This window comes from Centruroides sculpturatus, unplaced genomic scaffold (genome assembly GCF_000671375.1).
Source record: "Centruroides sculpturatus isolate CEXI.00-Female unplaced genomic scaffold, Cexi_2.0 scaffold212, whole genome shotgun sequence".
NCBI lineage: Eukaryota > Metazoa > Arthropoda > Arachnida > Scorpiones > Buthidae > Centruroides > Centruroides sculpturatus.
Window position 1 is genome coordinate 454,201 of NW_019384356.1, and position 20,242 is coordinate 474,442.

At 27.8% G+C, this 20,242-nt stretch overlaps 1 protein-coding gene across 5 annotated transcripts in view; it reads right to left on the reverse strand.

Annotated features, from left to right (window-relative positions):
- LOC111639654 (FERM and PDZ domain-containing protein 4-like) overlaps nt 1–20,242 on the reverse strand; it is a 169,350-nt gene that overhangs the window by 17,499 nt on the left and 131,609 nt on the right. For all 5 annotated transcript variants that reach the window (XM_023385599.1, XM_023385591.1, XM_023385572.1 and 2 more), the window contains 6 exons: nt 14,023–14,180; nt 10,478–10,580; nt 8,077–8,128; nt 3,193–3,306; nt 2,340–2,447; nt 572–703 (listed from right to left, as the gene is read on the reverse strand). In XM_023385599.1, coding sequence (XP_023241367.1) covers nt 572–703; nt 2,340–2,447; nt 3,193–3,306; nt 8,077–8,128; nt 10,478–10,580; nt 14,023–14,180 — 667 coding nt within the window. The remainder of the gene's footprint in view (nt 1–571; nt 704–2,339; nt 2,448–3,192; nt 3,307–8,076; nt 8,129–10,477; nt 10,581–14,022; nt 14,181–20,242) is intronic.

A 20,242-nucleotide genomic window follows, 5' to 3' on the forward strand; every position in this document is an offset into this window, starting at 1 on the left:
GAAAAAAGAATATTCAAATGGCAATAGCTAATTATATTACACTTATGCATTTAAAATGGGTCTGTTTAGATGCCATTTTATTCAATAACCATCTAGAATTAAACTTTGATAAAAAGTTGTTATATAGCATAAAATATTTAAGATTTTGGATTGTTTTCATAATATATTGAAGACTATTTTTTCATTAATAAGTCTTTTTCTATTCAAACATTTTGATCAGGTAATTCAGCGCGACCAGAGTAACTATGTAAAGAATGGTCCAAAATCTGTTAATGAAGATGTATGTTAAGATTAGTCTGGTTTTAATTCTTTAAATAAAGTGAGTAAATCACAAATAATGAATTAATTAAACCATAAGTAACAATATTTAGCTGTTTTAAAATACTCTTAAAAACAGATCAAAAGCCAGTTAACAAAGATATATCTCCTGTAACTTATACTTTACATTTATTTATTTATAGATGAGCATTGTCAAATAACTGACTAGCAACAGTAGCGATTCATTATCAGTCAGTAACTTAGCAGGACAAAATTTTACATGAAAAGTCATTATTAAAAAAAATTACTTTACCTTTGAAAGTGTATCCTTTGGATCTAAAAGTGCAAGTTTATTTCTTCTGGATGCTTTAATATGTTCTACTACCAAACTGAAATGATCAGAGCATTTGGTAGATAATTTTTCTTGTAATGAAGACAGTACATCCTGTTGTTAAATAAAACAATAATATCAATATTAATTTTAATTAAAAATAAAATTTAGTATATTCTGTTTTATCATAGAAAGTAGTGTTGCTAGAAAAAGTATTTAAGGTATTGTTCAATCTAATTTTATTATTTTTCTTAATAGATTCAACTTTTACTCTCCAATATTCTTGATTAATAATTTGAGGTTTTTAAGGATGAAAATTATTTATTTGCTTATTTTTTTGTCTACACATTATATATTAACTCAAAGATAACCACAAGAAAAGCTAGAACAGCATTAAATTTATGTGTGACTTAACTCAACCATATTGACCAGATATTTAATTTTATGTGTAAACTTTAATCACATGTCATTGTTCTAAATGTCAGTCGTTTTGATCGCTTTACAAATGTAAAAAAATTCTAAATATACTATAAGTGAAAGTTAAAAATATAGAATACAATGGTATCAAATCAATGCTTTTAAATTTGAATTATGTTATATGTCACAATGATGTAGATGCTTTTTTTAAAAATGGAAAGTATAGAATACTAAAGATTAGAAACAATGAGGAACTTTACTCAAAGTTTGCTGAGAATCTATTCACTATATGCTTGACATCAGTGGCGTTTAGGACAGGTTTCTAACTGTTGCTAATTGTTATTGTGTCATTAATGTTAATTACTTAAGCACCTAGGAAGGTAGATGTACAGTACTTGTATTGCCTGTCTTATTGAGCAAAAAATGATTTCTGATACCTATAGATTGTGTTGTATATCCTATATAATAATAATTAGATGACGATAGCTTTGTTGCATAAAAACCTGATTTTGTTAGTATCCCTATACTATTTTTGTTATGTTGCATGATTATGATTGTAGGAAACTTTTGACAGCTGAAGTAAATTGATGTTTTCTTGCATAAGGCACTATTAATAGTTTTCTTTTTCCTTTATCTTCATTATTATGCTTTTTGAAAGCTGTTTTTACAATGTTACAAACCAAATTCTTAGATAAAGAATATACAGGGATTAAGTACATTATAAATAGTTTTGAAATTATAATATAAATCTTCTTTCTTTTCTGCTATAGTCATTGACTACTTTTCAATATTTAAAAATGATAATTTCTGCTTTCCTACTTATTTGGTTATTTTCAAACACAAGTTCATTATTTTTAATGGAGTAAAAACAAAAAAAAAAAACACTAAGAGCTCAAAAGCATTATAACATTAGATTTTTTGACCTTACAGTCACTTTCAAGAACTTGCGTGAAAGTTCTGTTGTCATAGAAGCAAAATAAAGATATCTCCGAGGGGAGACATAGATATCTCCGTTACATTAGATTGTTAAAAAATATGAATCAAGATTTTTAACATTAATACAACAGTGACATGAATGTCTCCTTGGAGATGTTTTATTCTTTTTGCTTCCATGGCAACAGAACTTTCAAATGAGTTCCCAAAGATGAGTGTTAGGGAAAAAATTTTTCTTAATTGCAGAATAATACTTTATATCTAAGAAAAAATTTTGTTAGATATAAACAAAATTTTCAAATTAAAATAATGATATCATAGCTAATTTTTATTAATTTAAATTTTACAAATAAATTAATATCAGTTTAATTTTCATAATATATAATCATAATAATTTTACCTGGACAGTAGTTGTGCTATCATATTTAAAGGATTTTGTTTGTCCATTTTCAAGAAAAACTTTCAAAACATTTGGTATTACTGGTATACAAGAATCGAGTGGGGACGGCTATAATTTGTAATAACACCAGAAAAAATATTAAATACAGAAAAAATTTAAAAATTCATACACTAAAAGTTTATCTAATTATTTTATATTATTCTAAAGTAACTTTTATTCATTTAAACACAAAAGGGAATATTAATTAACAATAAGAAGCTTCTTTACAACAATATAAAAAAAATCTTTACATACGTAAGTACAAAGATCTGGATTGGTAATCACATAAATGTTACAAAAAGAATACATGAAAAACTACATTAAAAGAATTAAGTAGAGAGGTATACATGAAGATGTACAATCAATTAAGACTTGAAAGCCAAAACATGTAAACTATCCATAGAGTTCAAAACACTAAAATTAGTTTTTTGATTAAAATAATGAAAGTAACTATATACCTGATTTTACAATAAAAATTTTAGCTGTTTAAGAAATATGGCTCAATATTTAAATTTAATGTTCAACATTAATATTTTGATTATTATTGATTATAGTAATCACTCTTACAGATTGTGAAAACTATTTGTTGAATCCTTTTGTGAAACGATTTAATATTACATTTATTAAATCTGTCATTCTTCTTTCATTCATACAATTTATTTAAAAAGAATTGTCAGAATTACCTAAAACTACTTTTATCCCACTCTTCAAATAAAATACTTTATTTCAATGTATTAAAAATATTTTAAGTAACGACAACCAAACACTGATCTTTGTAAGTAAACTATTTAATAGAAAAAAACTTTATACTCACAGAATATAGGGGTGAACCGTTGATCACGACTCCTTCGGCAAAACGAACTCGAGAGGGATTATTTTTTAATTTGGCTTTCTTTGCTGCTGTAAGCAAAGCTGATTTACGAGTAGACTGGAAAGTAAATATAAAAACGGTCATTTAAATCATCATATAAAAATTTTAACCAAAATAAATGAAAGAAAACAGAATGTAATTAAAAGATGTCATTATGTACAGATTATTTGGCAGTAATCTTTTCAAACTTACTTGCAAAATTTTTAGTGTACTTTAAAATTCAATCTATAGTTATTATTTCATTAATAAATATTACTGATTTACAAGGAGAGAGTAAATCCTATACAAACGAATTTGATTTGGCTTTTTCCATGATATGAGACTTTTATGTCACGGGGCACTCATTCACAAGAAACGTTATTTTGTGACACAAACTGTTGTTAGTATATTATAGGTTATAAACTATGACCTGGATTCACAAATACCTCATATCAAAAGTTACAATGAAATTTCTCATAAGGTGCCAGATATGAAAAGTATCGCACTCACAAAGCACGTTATGTTATGCTATTGTAAAAAGTCTCATAAATACTACTATATCTAATAGCTCTCGTAAGCTGTTTTGCTAGTGATTGAGTATTTGGTTCTACAGATAATTGAGTTGGTCGTTTTTCTAATTAATTCTTAGAATGTTTGAATCAGAAAAATTTTAAAGATGTTAGTTAGCCCAATTGATTATAGTAATAGTTTGGTTTATTAACTATTAAGTGATTTGGTACTAGAGGTAAGCTTTAGTTGCCATCATCATTAATTAATACATTGGGCTTTGTGATGTTTATATATGTATATACACACCATGCTGGGTGGGATAGAGAGCTGTCTGAGTGCCATAGTGGGTGATTATAAGGCTGTGGGCATAGGAGTCATCCCCAGTCAGCGTTGTGAGTAACCATGGATGATTATATCTATGATTAAGTATATATGGAAGTGAAGAATCACTCAAAGATCTGGGTAGCATAACTGGCAAATCATCTGCATAGTAAGCAGGAGTTGTAGGTTTGAGTCCCACTCTGGGCCAATTCTTTTCTTCCAGAATATTCTAAATTAATTTGTAATTATAATTATTAAATTTAATAAGAGATGGCACCTAACACTTACTTCTAGTACCAAATTACTTAATTAGCCTGATTGATTACGGTGATCATTTGGTTTATTATTAAGTGTTATATTAATGATTATATATGTTCTAAGATTTGATTTAATTCCACTGTGAAGAATTCTAACTGTTTATAGAATGTTGTCTGAAAAAAATCTCATTCATGATAAGTTAATGTTATCTTTTTTTTTTAAACCAAAAATTTGAAATAAATTGATAAGCTAAACTACAGTTGAGCATCGATTTATCCAAATCAATTGGGGATGGAGACTGGGGTTGTTTGGAAAATCGATTTTTCAGATAACTGATTATGTACAAAAAAAATATATTAACCTATCCCATGTTGAAATTCATTCAAATCCTGGCACATCCTTAAGTACCCTCTCATGGTCGCACCAGTGCTGTCAGTTGAAACACGCACACCAACACAAATAATATTGGAGTAGCCCAAGACATAGCCAAAGATTGCAGTGCCACAGCACTAGCAGAAATTTAAATTTGCCGACTGGAAAGCTTTCGGTTAATTGACATTTCGGTTGATTGATATTCGGATAATCGATGCTCTACTGTACTTCAACATTTCTAATAATATAACTACAAATTTCATTTTGAGTAGATTTTGTCAGTTGCCTCGGATTTTGTTGGTATGCCCACATGACCTCACTGCTAATTTTGCAAAAACAAAGGGCAACCCATGTGTTTTCCCGTTCATTGTGGTGTTGTTTTTCTCATTATGCAAGTATTATCCTCATGCCTAGTCAAACAACTCCTCTACGACAGCCGGATGGCCAAACAATCAATGATTTGACAAATCCACATTTGATCCCTGGACCCCAGAGCAACAGTCTGCCGCTCTGGGGACCTGGAATCGAATGCGTTGAAAATTTGTTTTTTCCAGGAATTTTTTGGAGAGTGGTCTGTCTGGATATGTTGGGCCCCATCCCTCACCATTCGGCTGTCCCATTATGGGCCTGGCCGAACCCATAATGGGCTTGCTAAAAGAGTTAAAAAAAAAAAAAAAAAGCCAAACAATTCCATTGTTTTCCTTTCTTTTTAGCTCCATCATAGAATCAAAGAAAGTTTCCAGAACCAGCAGCCCTTTGAATGCCATGTTAAATATTTATTTATTCTCTTTACATTAGTCTTTAATACTAAAAACAATAAGAAATTATTATAAAACACTATATTTATTCTTTATAAAAATGTGTTTTTTGTATGTATTTTGGAGTGTCTAGAATGAATTAATTGGATTTACATTGATTCATATGGAAATAATTGCCTTGGTTTTCACCAATTGTTTTCGGATGGATTATTGATAAAAACAGAGGTATCACTGTAATTACTCTAACTAATTTCTATCCATTTTAATTCTAAAGAAATAAAATGTTATCTTTCCTCAGATCACAGATTAAGTACAATGCACAGCAAAAAAATTCTAAAAGAAATGTCTTTCCATTGGGTTTATTAAGATGGAAGCAGTCACTAGTATTGTCATAAGACACTCAACTTACAAGAAAACAGTATAAATTGGTAAGTGCTACAGTGTTTTGTGTGTATGAAATGTAAAAATATGATTGATTTCTTGAAACTTTACAATATTGGAGAGATACTATGTCCTATGTTACGAGACGTTTGTGAATCCAGGCCCAGACTTTTTTATTGTATTCATAAATAAATAAATTTTTATTATTTTAGTTAATTTGATTTCTGGATGGTCTATAAATTAGGCCAAAAACATTTTTTAAAACCAGAACTATAAAAATAAAGCTGCATTACAAAAAAAGCACGTCTTTCAAAATGATTATATAAAAAGTTATACGTTTTGTAGAAATTACTTCAAGAATTAACACAATGTTAGTATTCTATAAATAAAAATATTTAACAAATTCCACTATGACTTGATTTGGATCCTACAGACAAAGCAAAATCCACTAGATTTAATCTTTAATTTAACTATTTATATATTAATGTCAAATTTTTACTAATTAGATGTCATAAAAGTTTCAATTTAAAAGCAGTAGACCCATTATGATAATTTAAGTTGTCATGATGAGTCTACAATTTCATCACACAAAATCTGGATTACAAATATACTTTATTTTTGTTACTGTTTAAAGCTTTTAGTATAAATACTAAAATTAATTTTTATTGAAGGAAAATTTATTATATATATATATATATGAATGATAAACTAGAAAGTGAAAAGACTTAAAAAGAAATACATTAAAAACTGAATTATTAGATTTTACTCTCAATAAATATAAAATGGAAGAAGCAAATTTTATGTTTTAACTAAAATTTGCTTCTTAAAAGTATTCTAGCTGTATGTGGCAGAAAAAAATTTTTATTTTATTTTTTCTACTTTAAATATTTTTGCTTTTATTTTTAACTCTCCCTGTCTTATGGGAACTAAGAGAGCCTTTTTATCATGTTCATTAAAGATATGGTCAGATGGCGAAAGATGGAGCCCGACACATCGAGGATAGACCAATCACGAAAAACTCCCGAGGCTGGGGCTTATGCCTGAACTGCCTCGGCCATCTGGCCATCATAATAATTGCTATTCTCAATTCATTATTACCTTAAGAAGTTATGAAGTTTAATTTGTATTCTAATATAAAGCTAATATCAGCAATATTTGCCAGATACAATTTCTTATTTTTGTTACCACCAAAAAGGGGTTTGTGGGCAAATAAACAAATTTGTTATGTCTTTTCAATCCAATGTTCACCAAAGGTCAAGAACCACTGTAAAGATCTGTGAATTAAAATTGTCTTCTGAGTGATTCTTGACCTCTGGTGAACATCGGTTTGAAAAGACAACAACTTTGTTTATTTGCCTACAAACCTTTTTGTGGTGGTAACAAAAATAAGTAAGTATTCTGTTAATAATTCTAATATAGAGAAGTTAGTTTCTTAGTTTTTTTTTTTTCAGTTTTGAAAAAACTTTATTTGGATAAAAGTAAGTAATTTAAATTAGCACTATTTTTATAATATACTTGATTTGACAGTTGCTTTACATAAATCAATTTGTTTTAAAGAAGTCAATATCATGTTCTATCACTTAAATAATTTTAGTAATGTTTATTCTCTAATATAAAAATTATACATGACAAAATAGATTAGGTTAATATAAATTTTTACAAAGAATATTGTAAGGTTTTAGATGAAGTTTGTCTGATTTATTAAATATAAAATTGTATTAACTTCTTTAAACATGCCAATAGTTAAATGGCTCCTTACATTAATACTCACTAAGACTGGATTGCAATTATCAAGAAAAAAGTTTTTTTTAAATATGTTAATAAAAAATTTCCTATTTTTATTGTTTTGTTGTTCAATTTATTATGTTCTCTTAAATTTATAAACTCATGATAAATAAATAAATTTTGTAAATGAAGATAACAAAAATGCATCAAGGTTTAGTAAGTTTAATAATCTATTAAGAAGAAATAAACTTACATATGAATCATAGAGAATGTACAATAGAAGAATCTTGTTCAAGTCAACTTTAAAAAGTAATGAAAATTTATGTGGTATTTATATAATTATAATTATATAATCAATTAAACTAAAGTGTTCAGAAAGTCATCAACTTAGATTTATCATTTTTCTTAAATCGGTAATTTTATATCAAAATGCGGGATAGATGTATAAATAATTTGGAAATTTTTTTAATAGTAATATGAGAGAAATTATGATATAAAATTTGAATAAGAAATTATTACTTACATTATTTGCATATGGTTGGCACACAGTTAATAGTACAGAATGTTTGCAGGATCTGTACACAGAAATGATCATTATTAACAAAAATTTTAAATAATCTATTCAACTTTATAAGCATGTTAGAATCTATTTCACATTTACTAACAATAAATAATGTTTGTATTAAACTAATAGTATACTTAGTTAGTATTTAACAAGGCCTGACCGTATGTACTTTATATTTGCTAATTCACTTATCTGTAGTTATAAAAGCATAACTTATTTCACAATCCACATATATGCAGCCGTGGGCAGAAGCAAAAAAATTCTGAGAAGTATTGTGCAGTATGATACTTCTCAGAAATGTGCCCACTAGAGAAAGCTGCAGTTTTGTTTTTGTATTTTTGATAATGGCAATGAAGCAGCATGAAAATGTTTGAACAAATGCTCCTAAGCAGAAATGCATTTTAATGAGCTTAATAAATAAAAATTTGCATTCTTGATGTTCGATCACTCTACAATTGTGACCATGCATCATAGTTATATATACTGAAGAAGATTGGCAGGAACCTAACTTCATTTTCCCCAGGGGATCAATATTTCTGTAACTGTGATGTTTCTATAAATGTAACCTCACAGATAATGATTGATTGTACATTATTTTGTTTTCATTTTTATTTTATTTTTAAATTAAATGTTAATATAACATTTAACTATTTTTATATGAACCTTAAAATTTTCCATATTGATTTTGTAATGCATTAATTGTATTTAGCAAAACAAGGGACTATCAAGCAAATCTCTCCTTCAAAAACTGTTTGAGGAGACACTGCCCTTGTCACTAACTATGTTACTGGTCAGAGATCAAGTTTTTTCATTCAAATGATGTTACATATTTATCGAATAATAAATTTAATTTTCATATTAAAATTTCACGATTAAAAAAGAATTTAAAAACTTAAAAGCATTTACAAATTATAATAATAGTTGTATTTTCAAATAATTTTAAATGTCACAATACTGATGTACTGTACATCTTAATCTGATCAATAATAATTTTTCATATTTATTTCCTTTACCATATTTCCATGCAAACATTCTTATGTGAAAAATCATTATTTTTGTGTTTTTGAAACATATCCTGCTTTACTTGTAAGAAGAAACCTTACATGCAAGAGCACTGCATTACTATATATAGTAACTATTCAGTAAATCTCTGTGGTAACAATTATTAAAAAGCACTTGCTTTTAATACTTTTCAGGTAATTTGGGTAAAATCAGCACAATATTCCTCATCTATAAGAGCATTCTCTTACATGCATGGAAACATGGTAAAGCAGTACAATCTCAGTAATCTGACATATATATGGATCCAGAATGGTTGGATTATTGGAAATAAGATGAATTCAATGGTCTAATCATTTGGGAAAAAACAATTTTTATATTTATACAGTATTGTATTATAAGATACTGTACCTTTTTTGAATGACCTAAGATAACAAGCCTTGTAATCTTGAATATTGTGATTGTGATTGAGCTTCAGCAGTGGCATAGCGTGGGTGTCAGCTGCCCGGGGCAAAGGAAAATTTTGTCGCCCCTATTATTTAGGTATCTCAATTTAAAAGACTAAAATTCAGTTTCATCACAGAATAAGTAATGAAAAATTCCGTGCTAGTGTTGCCACCTTTTTAAAATCGCTGACCTGGATGACGGGTGAGGTTTGTTTGAACAGAAGTTCCTGGTGCATGCGTATGTCATTTTGCAACGCAAAGAATAATGTACTGTGCATGCGGTTCTAAATGATTTACAGTTAGCAACTTGGGAGACTTGGGTAGGGGTAATGTAAGTAACCTAGATGACTTAGATCTATTGGATATTGGAGGTGTATATGAATATGAATGAATTGTACAAGCAAAAAAAAAAAGTCGACAGGTTGTGCATGAAATCCTGGACTGTCTGGATGGTAACACTATTCCGTGCTCATTTCACTCAGTCCGAATTGTAGGTGTGACGAAAATATGTGATGAAATGGTTCAAGTTTTTACAAGATATTATTATTATTTATTGTGAAATTTTGCTGCCCCCATTATGCTACGCCACTGAGCTTCGGTGTTCAAACTCATGTTAAAGCCATCAAGCCATGTTTAGTGGAAAGCTTGTTTATGACTTTGGAAACGTGTAGGTCAATAATACTTGAGAGCGATTACTGTCAAATTACCGAGACTGTACTCTAATTTTGGCTAAGAAGAAAGAATCTTAAAGAATTTTTAAGATTCTTTCTTTTCAGCCAAAATTAGAGTAACATTGTAAAAATTCTTTACAAATGTTATGGGTTATTGATCTTTAATGCAGATAATGATCATATTTTAACATTATGAAAAATGAAAAAAATGTATTATTTAAATAGAGAAAAAATGTTGTTTACCTGACTAATTCAATTACATGTTCACGAGGCGATTTTAAAACATCTTCTCCATTAATTTTCATAATCTGATCACCTGGCAAGAGTTTATTTTCACTTGGTCCACCTGAGAATTAAGATTTAATTTCAGCAATGTAATACAGTTAAATTTATTTGTAAGTAAAACATTCTACTAGTTTTATAATAATTACACAGGAAATCCTTGTTAATTGGAACTCGGATAGTTAGTAACCATACTTTTGTCCCAACTAGGGATATGGGGATTTACATGTTAAGGAATTTGGTTAGTTCAAAATACAGCTACTTCAAAATTCAAAGTGAAAATTGTGTCTAAACTGTGTGATATGTGTACATTAACTCATTCGTTTAGATCAGTGTTTCTCAACCTCTAGCGAATCGTCGCCCCCTTCAATAAAACTGTTACGTAGTATCGCCCCCTTCACTACAAAATTTCAATGCCGAGGGACAAGGCTAACACCAAATTCACATTGCATTGAATAGACTAGTGACTAGTATAATATTATTTGTTTAATTATTGTACGATATAACAAATAAAATATCTAATTATTCTTAATATAATGTTTTACTATATCGCTCAGAAAATTGTTTTTCGCCCCCAAAATATAAATTGTTACTAATCGCCCCCTCAACATGGAAAAAAGCCCACATGGCGCAATATCACCCCCATTGAGAAACACTGGTTTAGATCAAAGTACCTCCATACTATAACAGAACAACAATAGACCAAGAATAACTAATCTGGTCAATATGGCTTTGCTTTTAGATTAACTCATTTTTAAGGGTCACCTTACACGTCTTTTTTCCTCTTATCTCATAAAATATGGCCTGTTTTCAGGATTGGGCTACAAATAGCAAACTGAGATATTTGTAAGCTCTAGGCTACTATTTGGACCCTTTTGAAGATAATTTGGGCTACATTTCAAAATTAGGTTTTCTAAAAAGTAAAGCAGATCTGGCAACCTGTGAGGTTATCAATGGACATATGCTGTTTACCTGCTGTTTATTATTAATTAACAAAACTGCTGTTTATTATTAATTAACAAAAACAGCATTCTGTGTATGTCTCTGTATTCTGTTTGCTTAATAAATTACATCAGTTACGTGATATTTGGCATATTGTACAGAAATATGTAAATCTCGATAATTCAAAGTCGCGATTATTTTGTCCCTCAAATTTCAAACTAATGAGGATTTCCTGTATATATAAAATGCAGTATTTTTTGTCAAACGATCGCCTAAATATCGGGCTACTATATGGCTAATTAAATGATTATTGTTAATATTTAAATATTAACAATAATCATTTAATTAGCCATATAGTAGCCCAATATTTAGGCGATCGTTTGGCAATTTATTATATATACAATTCGGGCTTTAAGTTGTTGTTATTTATAGTATTTTTTGTAAATTTAAACACAGATAACTAAGAAATTTCCTCCTTAGTTTATCATTGATACTAAATGAAAATTGAATATGTTAATACAGGGGTGTCCAACCCGCAGCCCAAGGCAAGTTCCAATGCGGCCCAATAAAGGTGTAAACAAAACCGACAAATGTTTTAATTTTATTATTATTTATTTATTTCAACGGCATAAACTCAGAAAAGACGTTTCACAAAGCCATAAACCTTTATTCATATTTTAATTTTGAGTGAAAATTAAATATTTTCATGTACTTGGAGATGTGTGAATGAGGAAGGATTACTAAATAAAGCTGGAGTTGTGACTCAAAGGATTATAGACCCAAATTTGGTGAAAGGAGAGAAAGGACAAAAGATAAAAAGTTGTCAGAAAGGTTAAATAGTTCTTCTGTTAGGCAAATATTGAGTCTTAATTTTCCAACCTTTCTCACTTCTTTATCTTTTGTCCTTTCTCTTCTTTTTCCGAATTTGGCTCTATAATCCTTTGAGTCAAAACTCCAGCTTTATTTAGTATTCCTTCCAGCGTTGCAAGATTTGGCTACATTGCGCCAAATGTGGCTACTTTTTTTAGTTTAACGTAAAAAAATATCATTTGGCGCTTTGGCTACTTTTGGGGCTACATATCATTTATAAATATATTAGTTGAATAAAAATGCACTTTAAAATGGTGTTTCGTCGCTTTTTATTAATCAGAGACTCAAATAAACCAAATATTTGCGTTTTATCAAATAAATGAATTTATCTATTTCTAAGTAAAAATTGAAAGTGTCTGTAGAAGTAATTTTTTAAAATATCCTGTTTCGTGATAAAGTTTTAATACTTATTATTATAATCTAGACATGTTAATCCTTAAATATACTTGTATATTGGGCCACAAGTATATATTATATATACTTGTGGTACAAAAGTCCTTGACTTCTTCCAATGCGGTCCAGAGAAACAAAAAGGTTGGACACCCGTGTTAATATATTATATTTTATACATTTAAATTATGTAAGTTTCCACAAATTCATAAAACCAAGAAATGCTTAAACTTCTAAACCAGATGATTGTCATAATTAATCAGGCTGCTATTAATAATTAGAAATTAAGTAATTTGGTATTAGAAGTAGATGTTAGGTGCTCTCTCTTATCTAATTTAATAATAGTCCAATTAATTATGGTGATTGTAANATTATAATTATTATAAATTATTGTGAGATAGTATAAAATAAACTGTGCCACTTTGTACACAACATTAAAAAATTTTTAAAAAATTACTGGTTTGAGTTAATGAAGTCAGCAGAATGTTCAACAGGATTTGTAAAGGTTATTAATTTTAATGAAGTACTTGGCAGATGCATTTTCTTCTTCTTAATTCGTATAAAATCTTGATAAAAACTAATCATACATATAACTGAAAACACTTACAGAAGAAACTGAAACTTACTTTCCAAATTTCACTTAATACATAATTTTTCATAAAACATTTATGGTTAAAATAAAATAGCCATAATATATTTCTCTCATAAAATTATTTTTAAATTATAATAATAAAATAAAATACACAATAAATGAAAGAAAAGAAAAAAATATATATATGATAAAAGAATCTTGTCTAATTTTTCTTATTTAAAATGTAATTAAAATGTTGTCTTAACATTGTCTGTTGAAACAAATCAATGGAATTATCCATATGACTCCATAAATATTTCGGTAATCATTAAAATTTAATTTATGCATCCATACATAAAAAGACTGTTTTCAAGTCTGGTGCTTTGGAATTAATTATAACAAAAAAATCATTCTTCTCATGTAAACTAGTATTTAATGACTTATCAGGAAAAAAAAGAAGAAATGAAGACGAAAATACTAATCCAAAAAATTAAACTTCTATTGTGTTTAAATTATAATTTTAAATAATAATTAATTTTTAAAAATTTCAAACTCAATAAGATTTAAATGCAGTTTAATCAGACTGCAATTTTTGTTATTAAAATGATTTTGAATGCATTTAAACTTTTTTGGAAAGTTTGTATATGAAGAAATAAAATATATAAATTAATATTTAGATTATATTACAGTTGCATAAAATAGCTCAATTGTGAAAAATATAAGACATAATTACCTTCGGTCACAAATCTAACAATAACTGGCTTTTCACTACCTGCGACAAAACCGAATCCTACATGTGGATCGCGTATCAATTCTACGTCCCTCGGCTGTGGCGGTTCATCATCTGTGTCTTTGTGGGGATCTTCATATGTCGTCGTCCTGTTGATGTGGCTGTTATAAATTAAAAACTTTAAATTAAAATGTGCAGTTGGAAATAAGCATCATAAAATATTTATTTGAATTTAACTTTTATCAATATCTAATTAAATACATTACTTAAAATAGTAAACTCAGAAAGAGATAGGAGGAAACCATTTTGATAAAAAGTTATTTGTAAATATTAATATCAAAATATATATAATAATACAATAGACTGTAATGAAATGAATACGTAAAAAGTTTTATTTTTATTACTGAAGATCACATGAAAACATTACAAGATAACAATATTGTAATTATATATATTTTGATTTTAAAGCTTAATTTGAAAGTTTTTTTAAATTAAAATAATCAAAAATATTATTATATAATATAGCTTTAATCATTCCTTTTAAGAATTATTAAAGTAGCAACAGATGATAATATTTTTTGAAGATTGATTGGTAGGGAGCATTTTTATGTCTATCACAATCTATTCTGACATTTATAACTTAGTTTTTTTAATTACTAGAATTCATTATCTTTAATTTTTGCTTTTTCTTCCTTTTTTTTTCTAAAAGGAAGAAAAAGCAAAAATTAAAGATACAAAATAATAATAATAATAATGATTAAGAACATATTCTCTTTTAAAGATACAGTAGAGTTAAATTTAATTAAAAAAAACAATAACAAAAAATATTGTAAGAAATTAATTCTTCTGTTACTGTAAAAATTTTGTTTATATTGAATCCTGAAACTGAGTTCTGAATATGAATAATTAAAAATGGAATCAGTTCTGTAGTTAGGAATAAACCATTGAGGGCTACAGGGAAAGCTGAGAACATTTTGACTGATATTTTTCTTAATTGGTTGCTTGTAAAAAATACATATGATATTTTTCTGTTCTCCACTCAATACTAAGCCTATTAGCTACATTTCAAGTGTAAAATACATAACAATAGCCTAAGTTTACACGATTAAAGCAAAAGCAAAAGCATATATTATATATACTGCATATGGGCACTGCCAACTAAGCTGAGGAGGCCCAGCTACCTCGTAATCCCCTTTAGCTATGCTCTGAATGGAATTGGTTGATAGATCCAGTATTGAAGCACAGATATTCTGAATTTGAATTTTTAATTTCATGCTAACATATATATTAACATATTCATATTTTCAATCTTAAAAGAATTGAAATTCCTTACTTAATGCAGATTAAATTATTAAAAGAAATAAATTAAGATGTTATAAAAATAGAGACCCTAGAGAAAACCTTTGTTTAAAACGAGTTCTATAGTAGTAGTGAGAAACAAACACTTAACAAAGACAGAATTTAAAGCTTCCTACACAGTTAATAATACTTGAGTGTTTTAATTACTTCTAAAATTACATTACATAAGAATGTTTTAACAGTTTTTGACTACATTAGTCTCTCTATCTGTTAAAAATTGAAGTAGCAATAGCTTTAATCAGAAAGTTAATCTAAAAAAAAAGAAAACTTAAGCACAGAAGCAGCATTTAACAAATATTGGATTATTTAGATATTATTTTAACCAATTTGAATTTTAAATGGAATAGTAAACCTTATAAACAGGAGATTGGTGTTCCAATGGGCTCTACAATATTGGATGATGATGTTGAGTTAGTAGTTAAAGGGATAGAAGAGGATATTAGAATTATACAGGTAGCAATATCATATGGTTTACTACGTAGTTATACTGGTAAAAACTACACAAAAACATTTAAACAAAGAAGTTACTGGAAGAAAATTCACAATCATTGGCAAATATTTATCTATGATAGCTCCATACATTGACAGTGAACATAAAATTGTGTGTCAGATGTTTACTAACAGCCATACAAATTGTAATGATCAGATGAAGATATAATAAAAGAACTAGATAAAGCTCTGGTTGTTATTATTTCTTTCATACCTCGTTATTAATTTTCACTTTCAAAATAAATTAAAATGTTTTGTTATATTTATTTAAAAGGACTTTTTATTATGTCATCATCATAATTATTATTAATAAGTTGACAAAAGTACAGCAAAAAATAGGTTTAAAACATCTTTGTTATGTTAATTTGTATTATTTGTAATTTAAAAATGTATTGTTTAATATATATGAAAGATTAAATCTTCTAATCAATTCCAGTAGTTATGATTTATCTAGATTATTTGATAAATGCTAGACATTATTTCTTTTTTCCTACTTAATAATAAAATATGATGCCACGGGTGGTAATCCGAGAACTGCATAGTCGATATAAGTCACTAACTCAGAATAGGATGCTTACACACAAGTCAAAAGAAATAGTCTGATCTACTGGTTTAAAATTAGGTCGATGATATGACTGAATCTCAAACTTGTATTTCACGAGACTCAAAACAAATACTGAAAGACAAAAGCTGAGTAATTCATGTGTTTGGATCAAACAGATAGAATTATTCAAAAGAAAGTAATATTCTTTCCCACACAGAATGTGAAATTTTGATATTGTTATAAGGAAACATTCCAAATATCAGATAAAGTTCATTAACAGGACATAAATACTTTAATCCAACATCAAAATGTAGTAAAGAAAATGCTAACTTTGTCAGATAAACTAGTTTGATCTAGCAATTATAGATAAATTTTATGATTTTAAATGATAGTGATAAAAGATGTCAACGGAACTATGCTTTCATAAATTTTATTATTCAATTTTTGATAATTTAAGTTATAGACTTTGTCCTAATTTTTGAAAAAGCTTTTGGAATATTTACAACCTAAGATCAAAATTATGGATTAACTTTGTACTCAAAAGTGTTGAGTACAAAGTTAATCCATAATTTCATCATTATTATTATTAATTAAAGAAAATAGTATTCTTTATACTTAGCCATATTCCATTTGTTTACTAAATTACATCAGTTACACAACATTCTGCATACTGTACAGAAATATGTAAATATTGGATGATTTGAAGTTGCGATTATTTTACCTCTTGAATTTTGAACTAATGAGGATCTCCTGTATGTAAAAATATTCACTTGCCTAAGACACTGCAGCAAATAATGTGTAGAATCTAAGCATTTTATACAATGAATAAATTATTTGATAATACTTGACATTATATTCAAGTTCACATATTATATTTCATAAATAAAAATAGAAAAAAAATGTAAGAGGCCAAATATTATAACTTTAGATATCAATAAGACATGAATCATTAGTTGTTAGCTCATTAAATATATATAACAAATATTTAGAAATAAAACTCTGACTAAATTCAACACAACCAGAAGGAAGAGTGAACAATCCAGATTATAACTTATATTTTATTGTTAATGGAAAATCACAGAAACTACTATATTTTGGTTTCTGTCAACTCTAGTTAGACACGCCTTTCTCTACTTTCCTATGTCAAACTTAATAATTAGACATTAATTAATAAATTAACTTTAAAAGATACCCAGAGAAAAGATTAAGCCGATGCAAGATTTGAACCACAGAGTTTCTGAAAACCTCATATTGGTATGTTAGTGTCACAAATTACACATCCAGATTGCTGCTCTAATTTTTCACATATAATTTAGATACTATGCAACAATCAGGTCCCTCATTATACTAACTATTCAAATATGTAGAAACCATGCTAGAATGAAGTTTTCAATTAAATGCAATTAAAAGGTCTGTGTACAGAAAATATCTACAAGTTATGCTATGGATAAGAAAAGAAAAAATAGGAAGATGGAATTATATTACTGGAAGGACACTACTGAAGTGAAAAACAGATTGAAAACAGAAATGTATAGCATAAACTTGAAAAGCCTTACATTCAATATACTCAATAAAATGATAATGTTGATGATATAAACAATTTATATATTAGATGAGAAATGTGATTACAAAGCTAAACTGGCCTCACTGACTGACTGACTGTCATTTTTTTTTCTGTAAGAAAGAAATTTGATTAATCAAAAGGAGACATTTTAAATTTTTCTGTTAATGTAGTCAATGCAAATAGAATGTGTTTTTCATTAGCATTAGAATTAAAAGAGGGTACTCTTTTAATTCTTTATAAAATATTGCAAAAATTCATTCTAATATATTTTATATACCTAGTAAAATATTTATTTGTGACCCCACCAATGAAATTCCCTGATAAAACTGTATAAATTTTAATATAAATCAAACTTCATATTGGTGGTCACCTTAATCTCATTTAACTGGACATGATACTCTGGAGTGTAATAAAGTGACATTTATCTCCATTATGTGGCCAATAGAGCAGGAAAACTCTGCATTCCTAAACTCAATGTATTGTTTAAATGCTTTAAATGAAATTGAGCTTTGTTGCTATATTTTCAGAAGAGTTTGCTAAGATCCCTTCAACATATGTTCAAATAAAATAAATTAAATTTATTTACAGAATTTAGTAAGAAAAAAGAATTATATATTTGTTCAATAATTTTATATAAAATTTTATTGCATTTTGTAGAAATATAACTATGTAAATCAGAGATGATCAGTCTACATCACTCAATTTTCAACAAAGAAAAATATCAATGAGCCTGATGTAAAAGCCAATTTAATTATTAATACTTATTTGACATTTAAGTCATTAATATGCAGAAGTGTCCATTTATTAAATTTGTTTTCTAAATTCACCTGTTACAATACAATATTTAAATAAAACCTTTAGTACCATTTCATAAACATACTGATTCTGTTTATAGGCACTAAACAATTTTGCTTACTACTATATTATACATTCCTTGAATGGACCGTATTGCAAACAGCTTGCATTCACTATATACATACCTAGTACAAAAGTGCAAATTACTGTATATTGCAAAAGATGTACTGTATAGTATTAGGTGATTTATTATTATTATTTGTTTATTTTTATAAATTGTATTAAACTTTTAGAAGGGTTCAGTATGGTATTGTAATTACAGTTCTGTATATCAATTTTGTCCTAATTTCATCTAGGTGACCATATCACTTATGTGACCAGAAATCATGTATCTCAGAAGTGGCCTTATAAGTGAGATTTTATTGTATATCAATCTTAGAAACTAAAAGTTCACATTTAATTTTTATTATTGACAGTAAATCTATAATCTTTTATTAAAAATTATACATAAAAATTAATTATTTTAATAGATAATTAAAAACAATTTATCTCAGAGTTAGGACCTTACTCCTACTAAACCATTGTACATTAATATAATTAAACATATAACTAACACCTTATCCTTGCCGAGAAATATAATTTATTTCAAACAAACATTTTCAGCCTGATTCACAGCCATCTTCAGGTTGAGAACCAAATTTGATTAAAGGATTCCATTAATGGAATACAAAATTCAAAATTAAATAAGCAACAGAATAAGATAAAATAAAAAATTAAAAATGTAAAAATGTACATAGAAGTATTAAGAAATACAATTATTAACACATCCAATAAAATTATTATTTTGACTGGTTAAAGCTCTTATTAAATTTCTTAACTATAAACTTCCATGCAGAAGAAAGACTTTCTGCATCCCTTGCATTTAAACAGCCTTACTGTATTTTGCTCCTATAAATCTGCAACTTTTCAGCTGTCAACGCCAAAGACGGGGAAGATAAAGGTTCTATAATGGCTGCCTCATTCCATTTGACTACAGATCCTGGTGTTTGGCCATTTGGGACAAAATTGTTGCATTAGACTCCTTTCTGATATTATAACTATGTTTCTTGATTCTAAGTCCCAGGAGTTTGGGACTTAGAATCAAGGAACATAGTTTAGCAGACATCTAGGGTCTAAGTAAGATGAAATGTAATCGCCAAACCGTGCTGTAAAAAGGCGGAAAAATTTTAAATTTAAAAATATAATTTCTTGTGAACAGCAGTTTGGGCCCCCCCTTCCAAATGAGCCCTGTGCCGGTGCACCTGTTGCACCTGCCTAGTTATGGCTCTGGAGGCATGTGTAATGTCATTTTACAGCCAAGAACTGAACAATACAGTTTTAAATCAGTTAGGGACTTACTTATGTTTGAACGAACCTAATATTTGCCAGAAATATTTGCAAGTTAGAATTTTAAAAGTACATTTTCTATCACT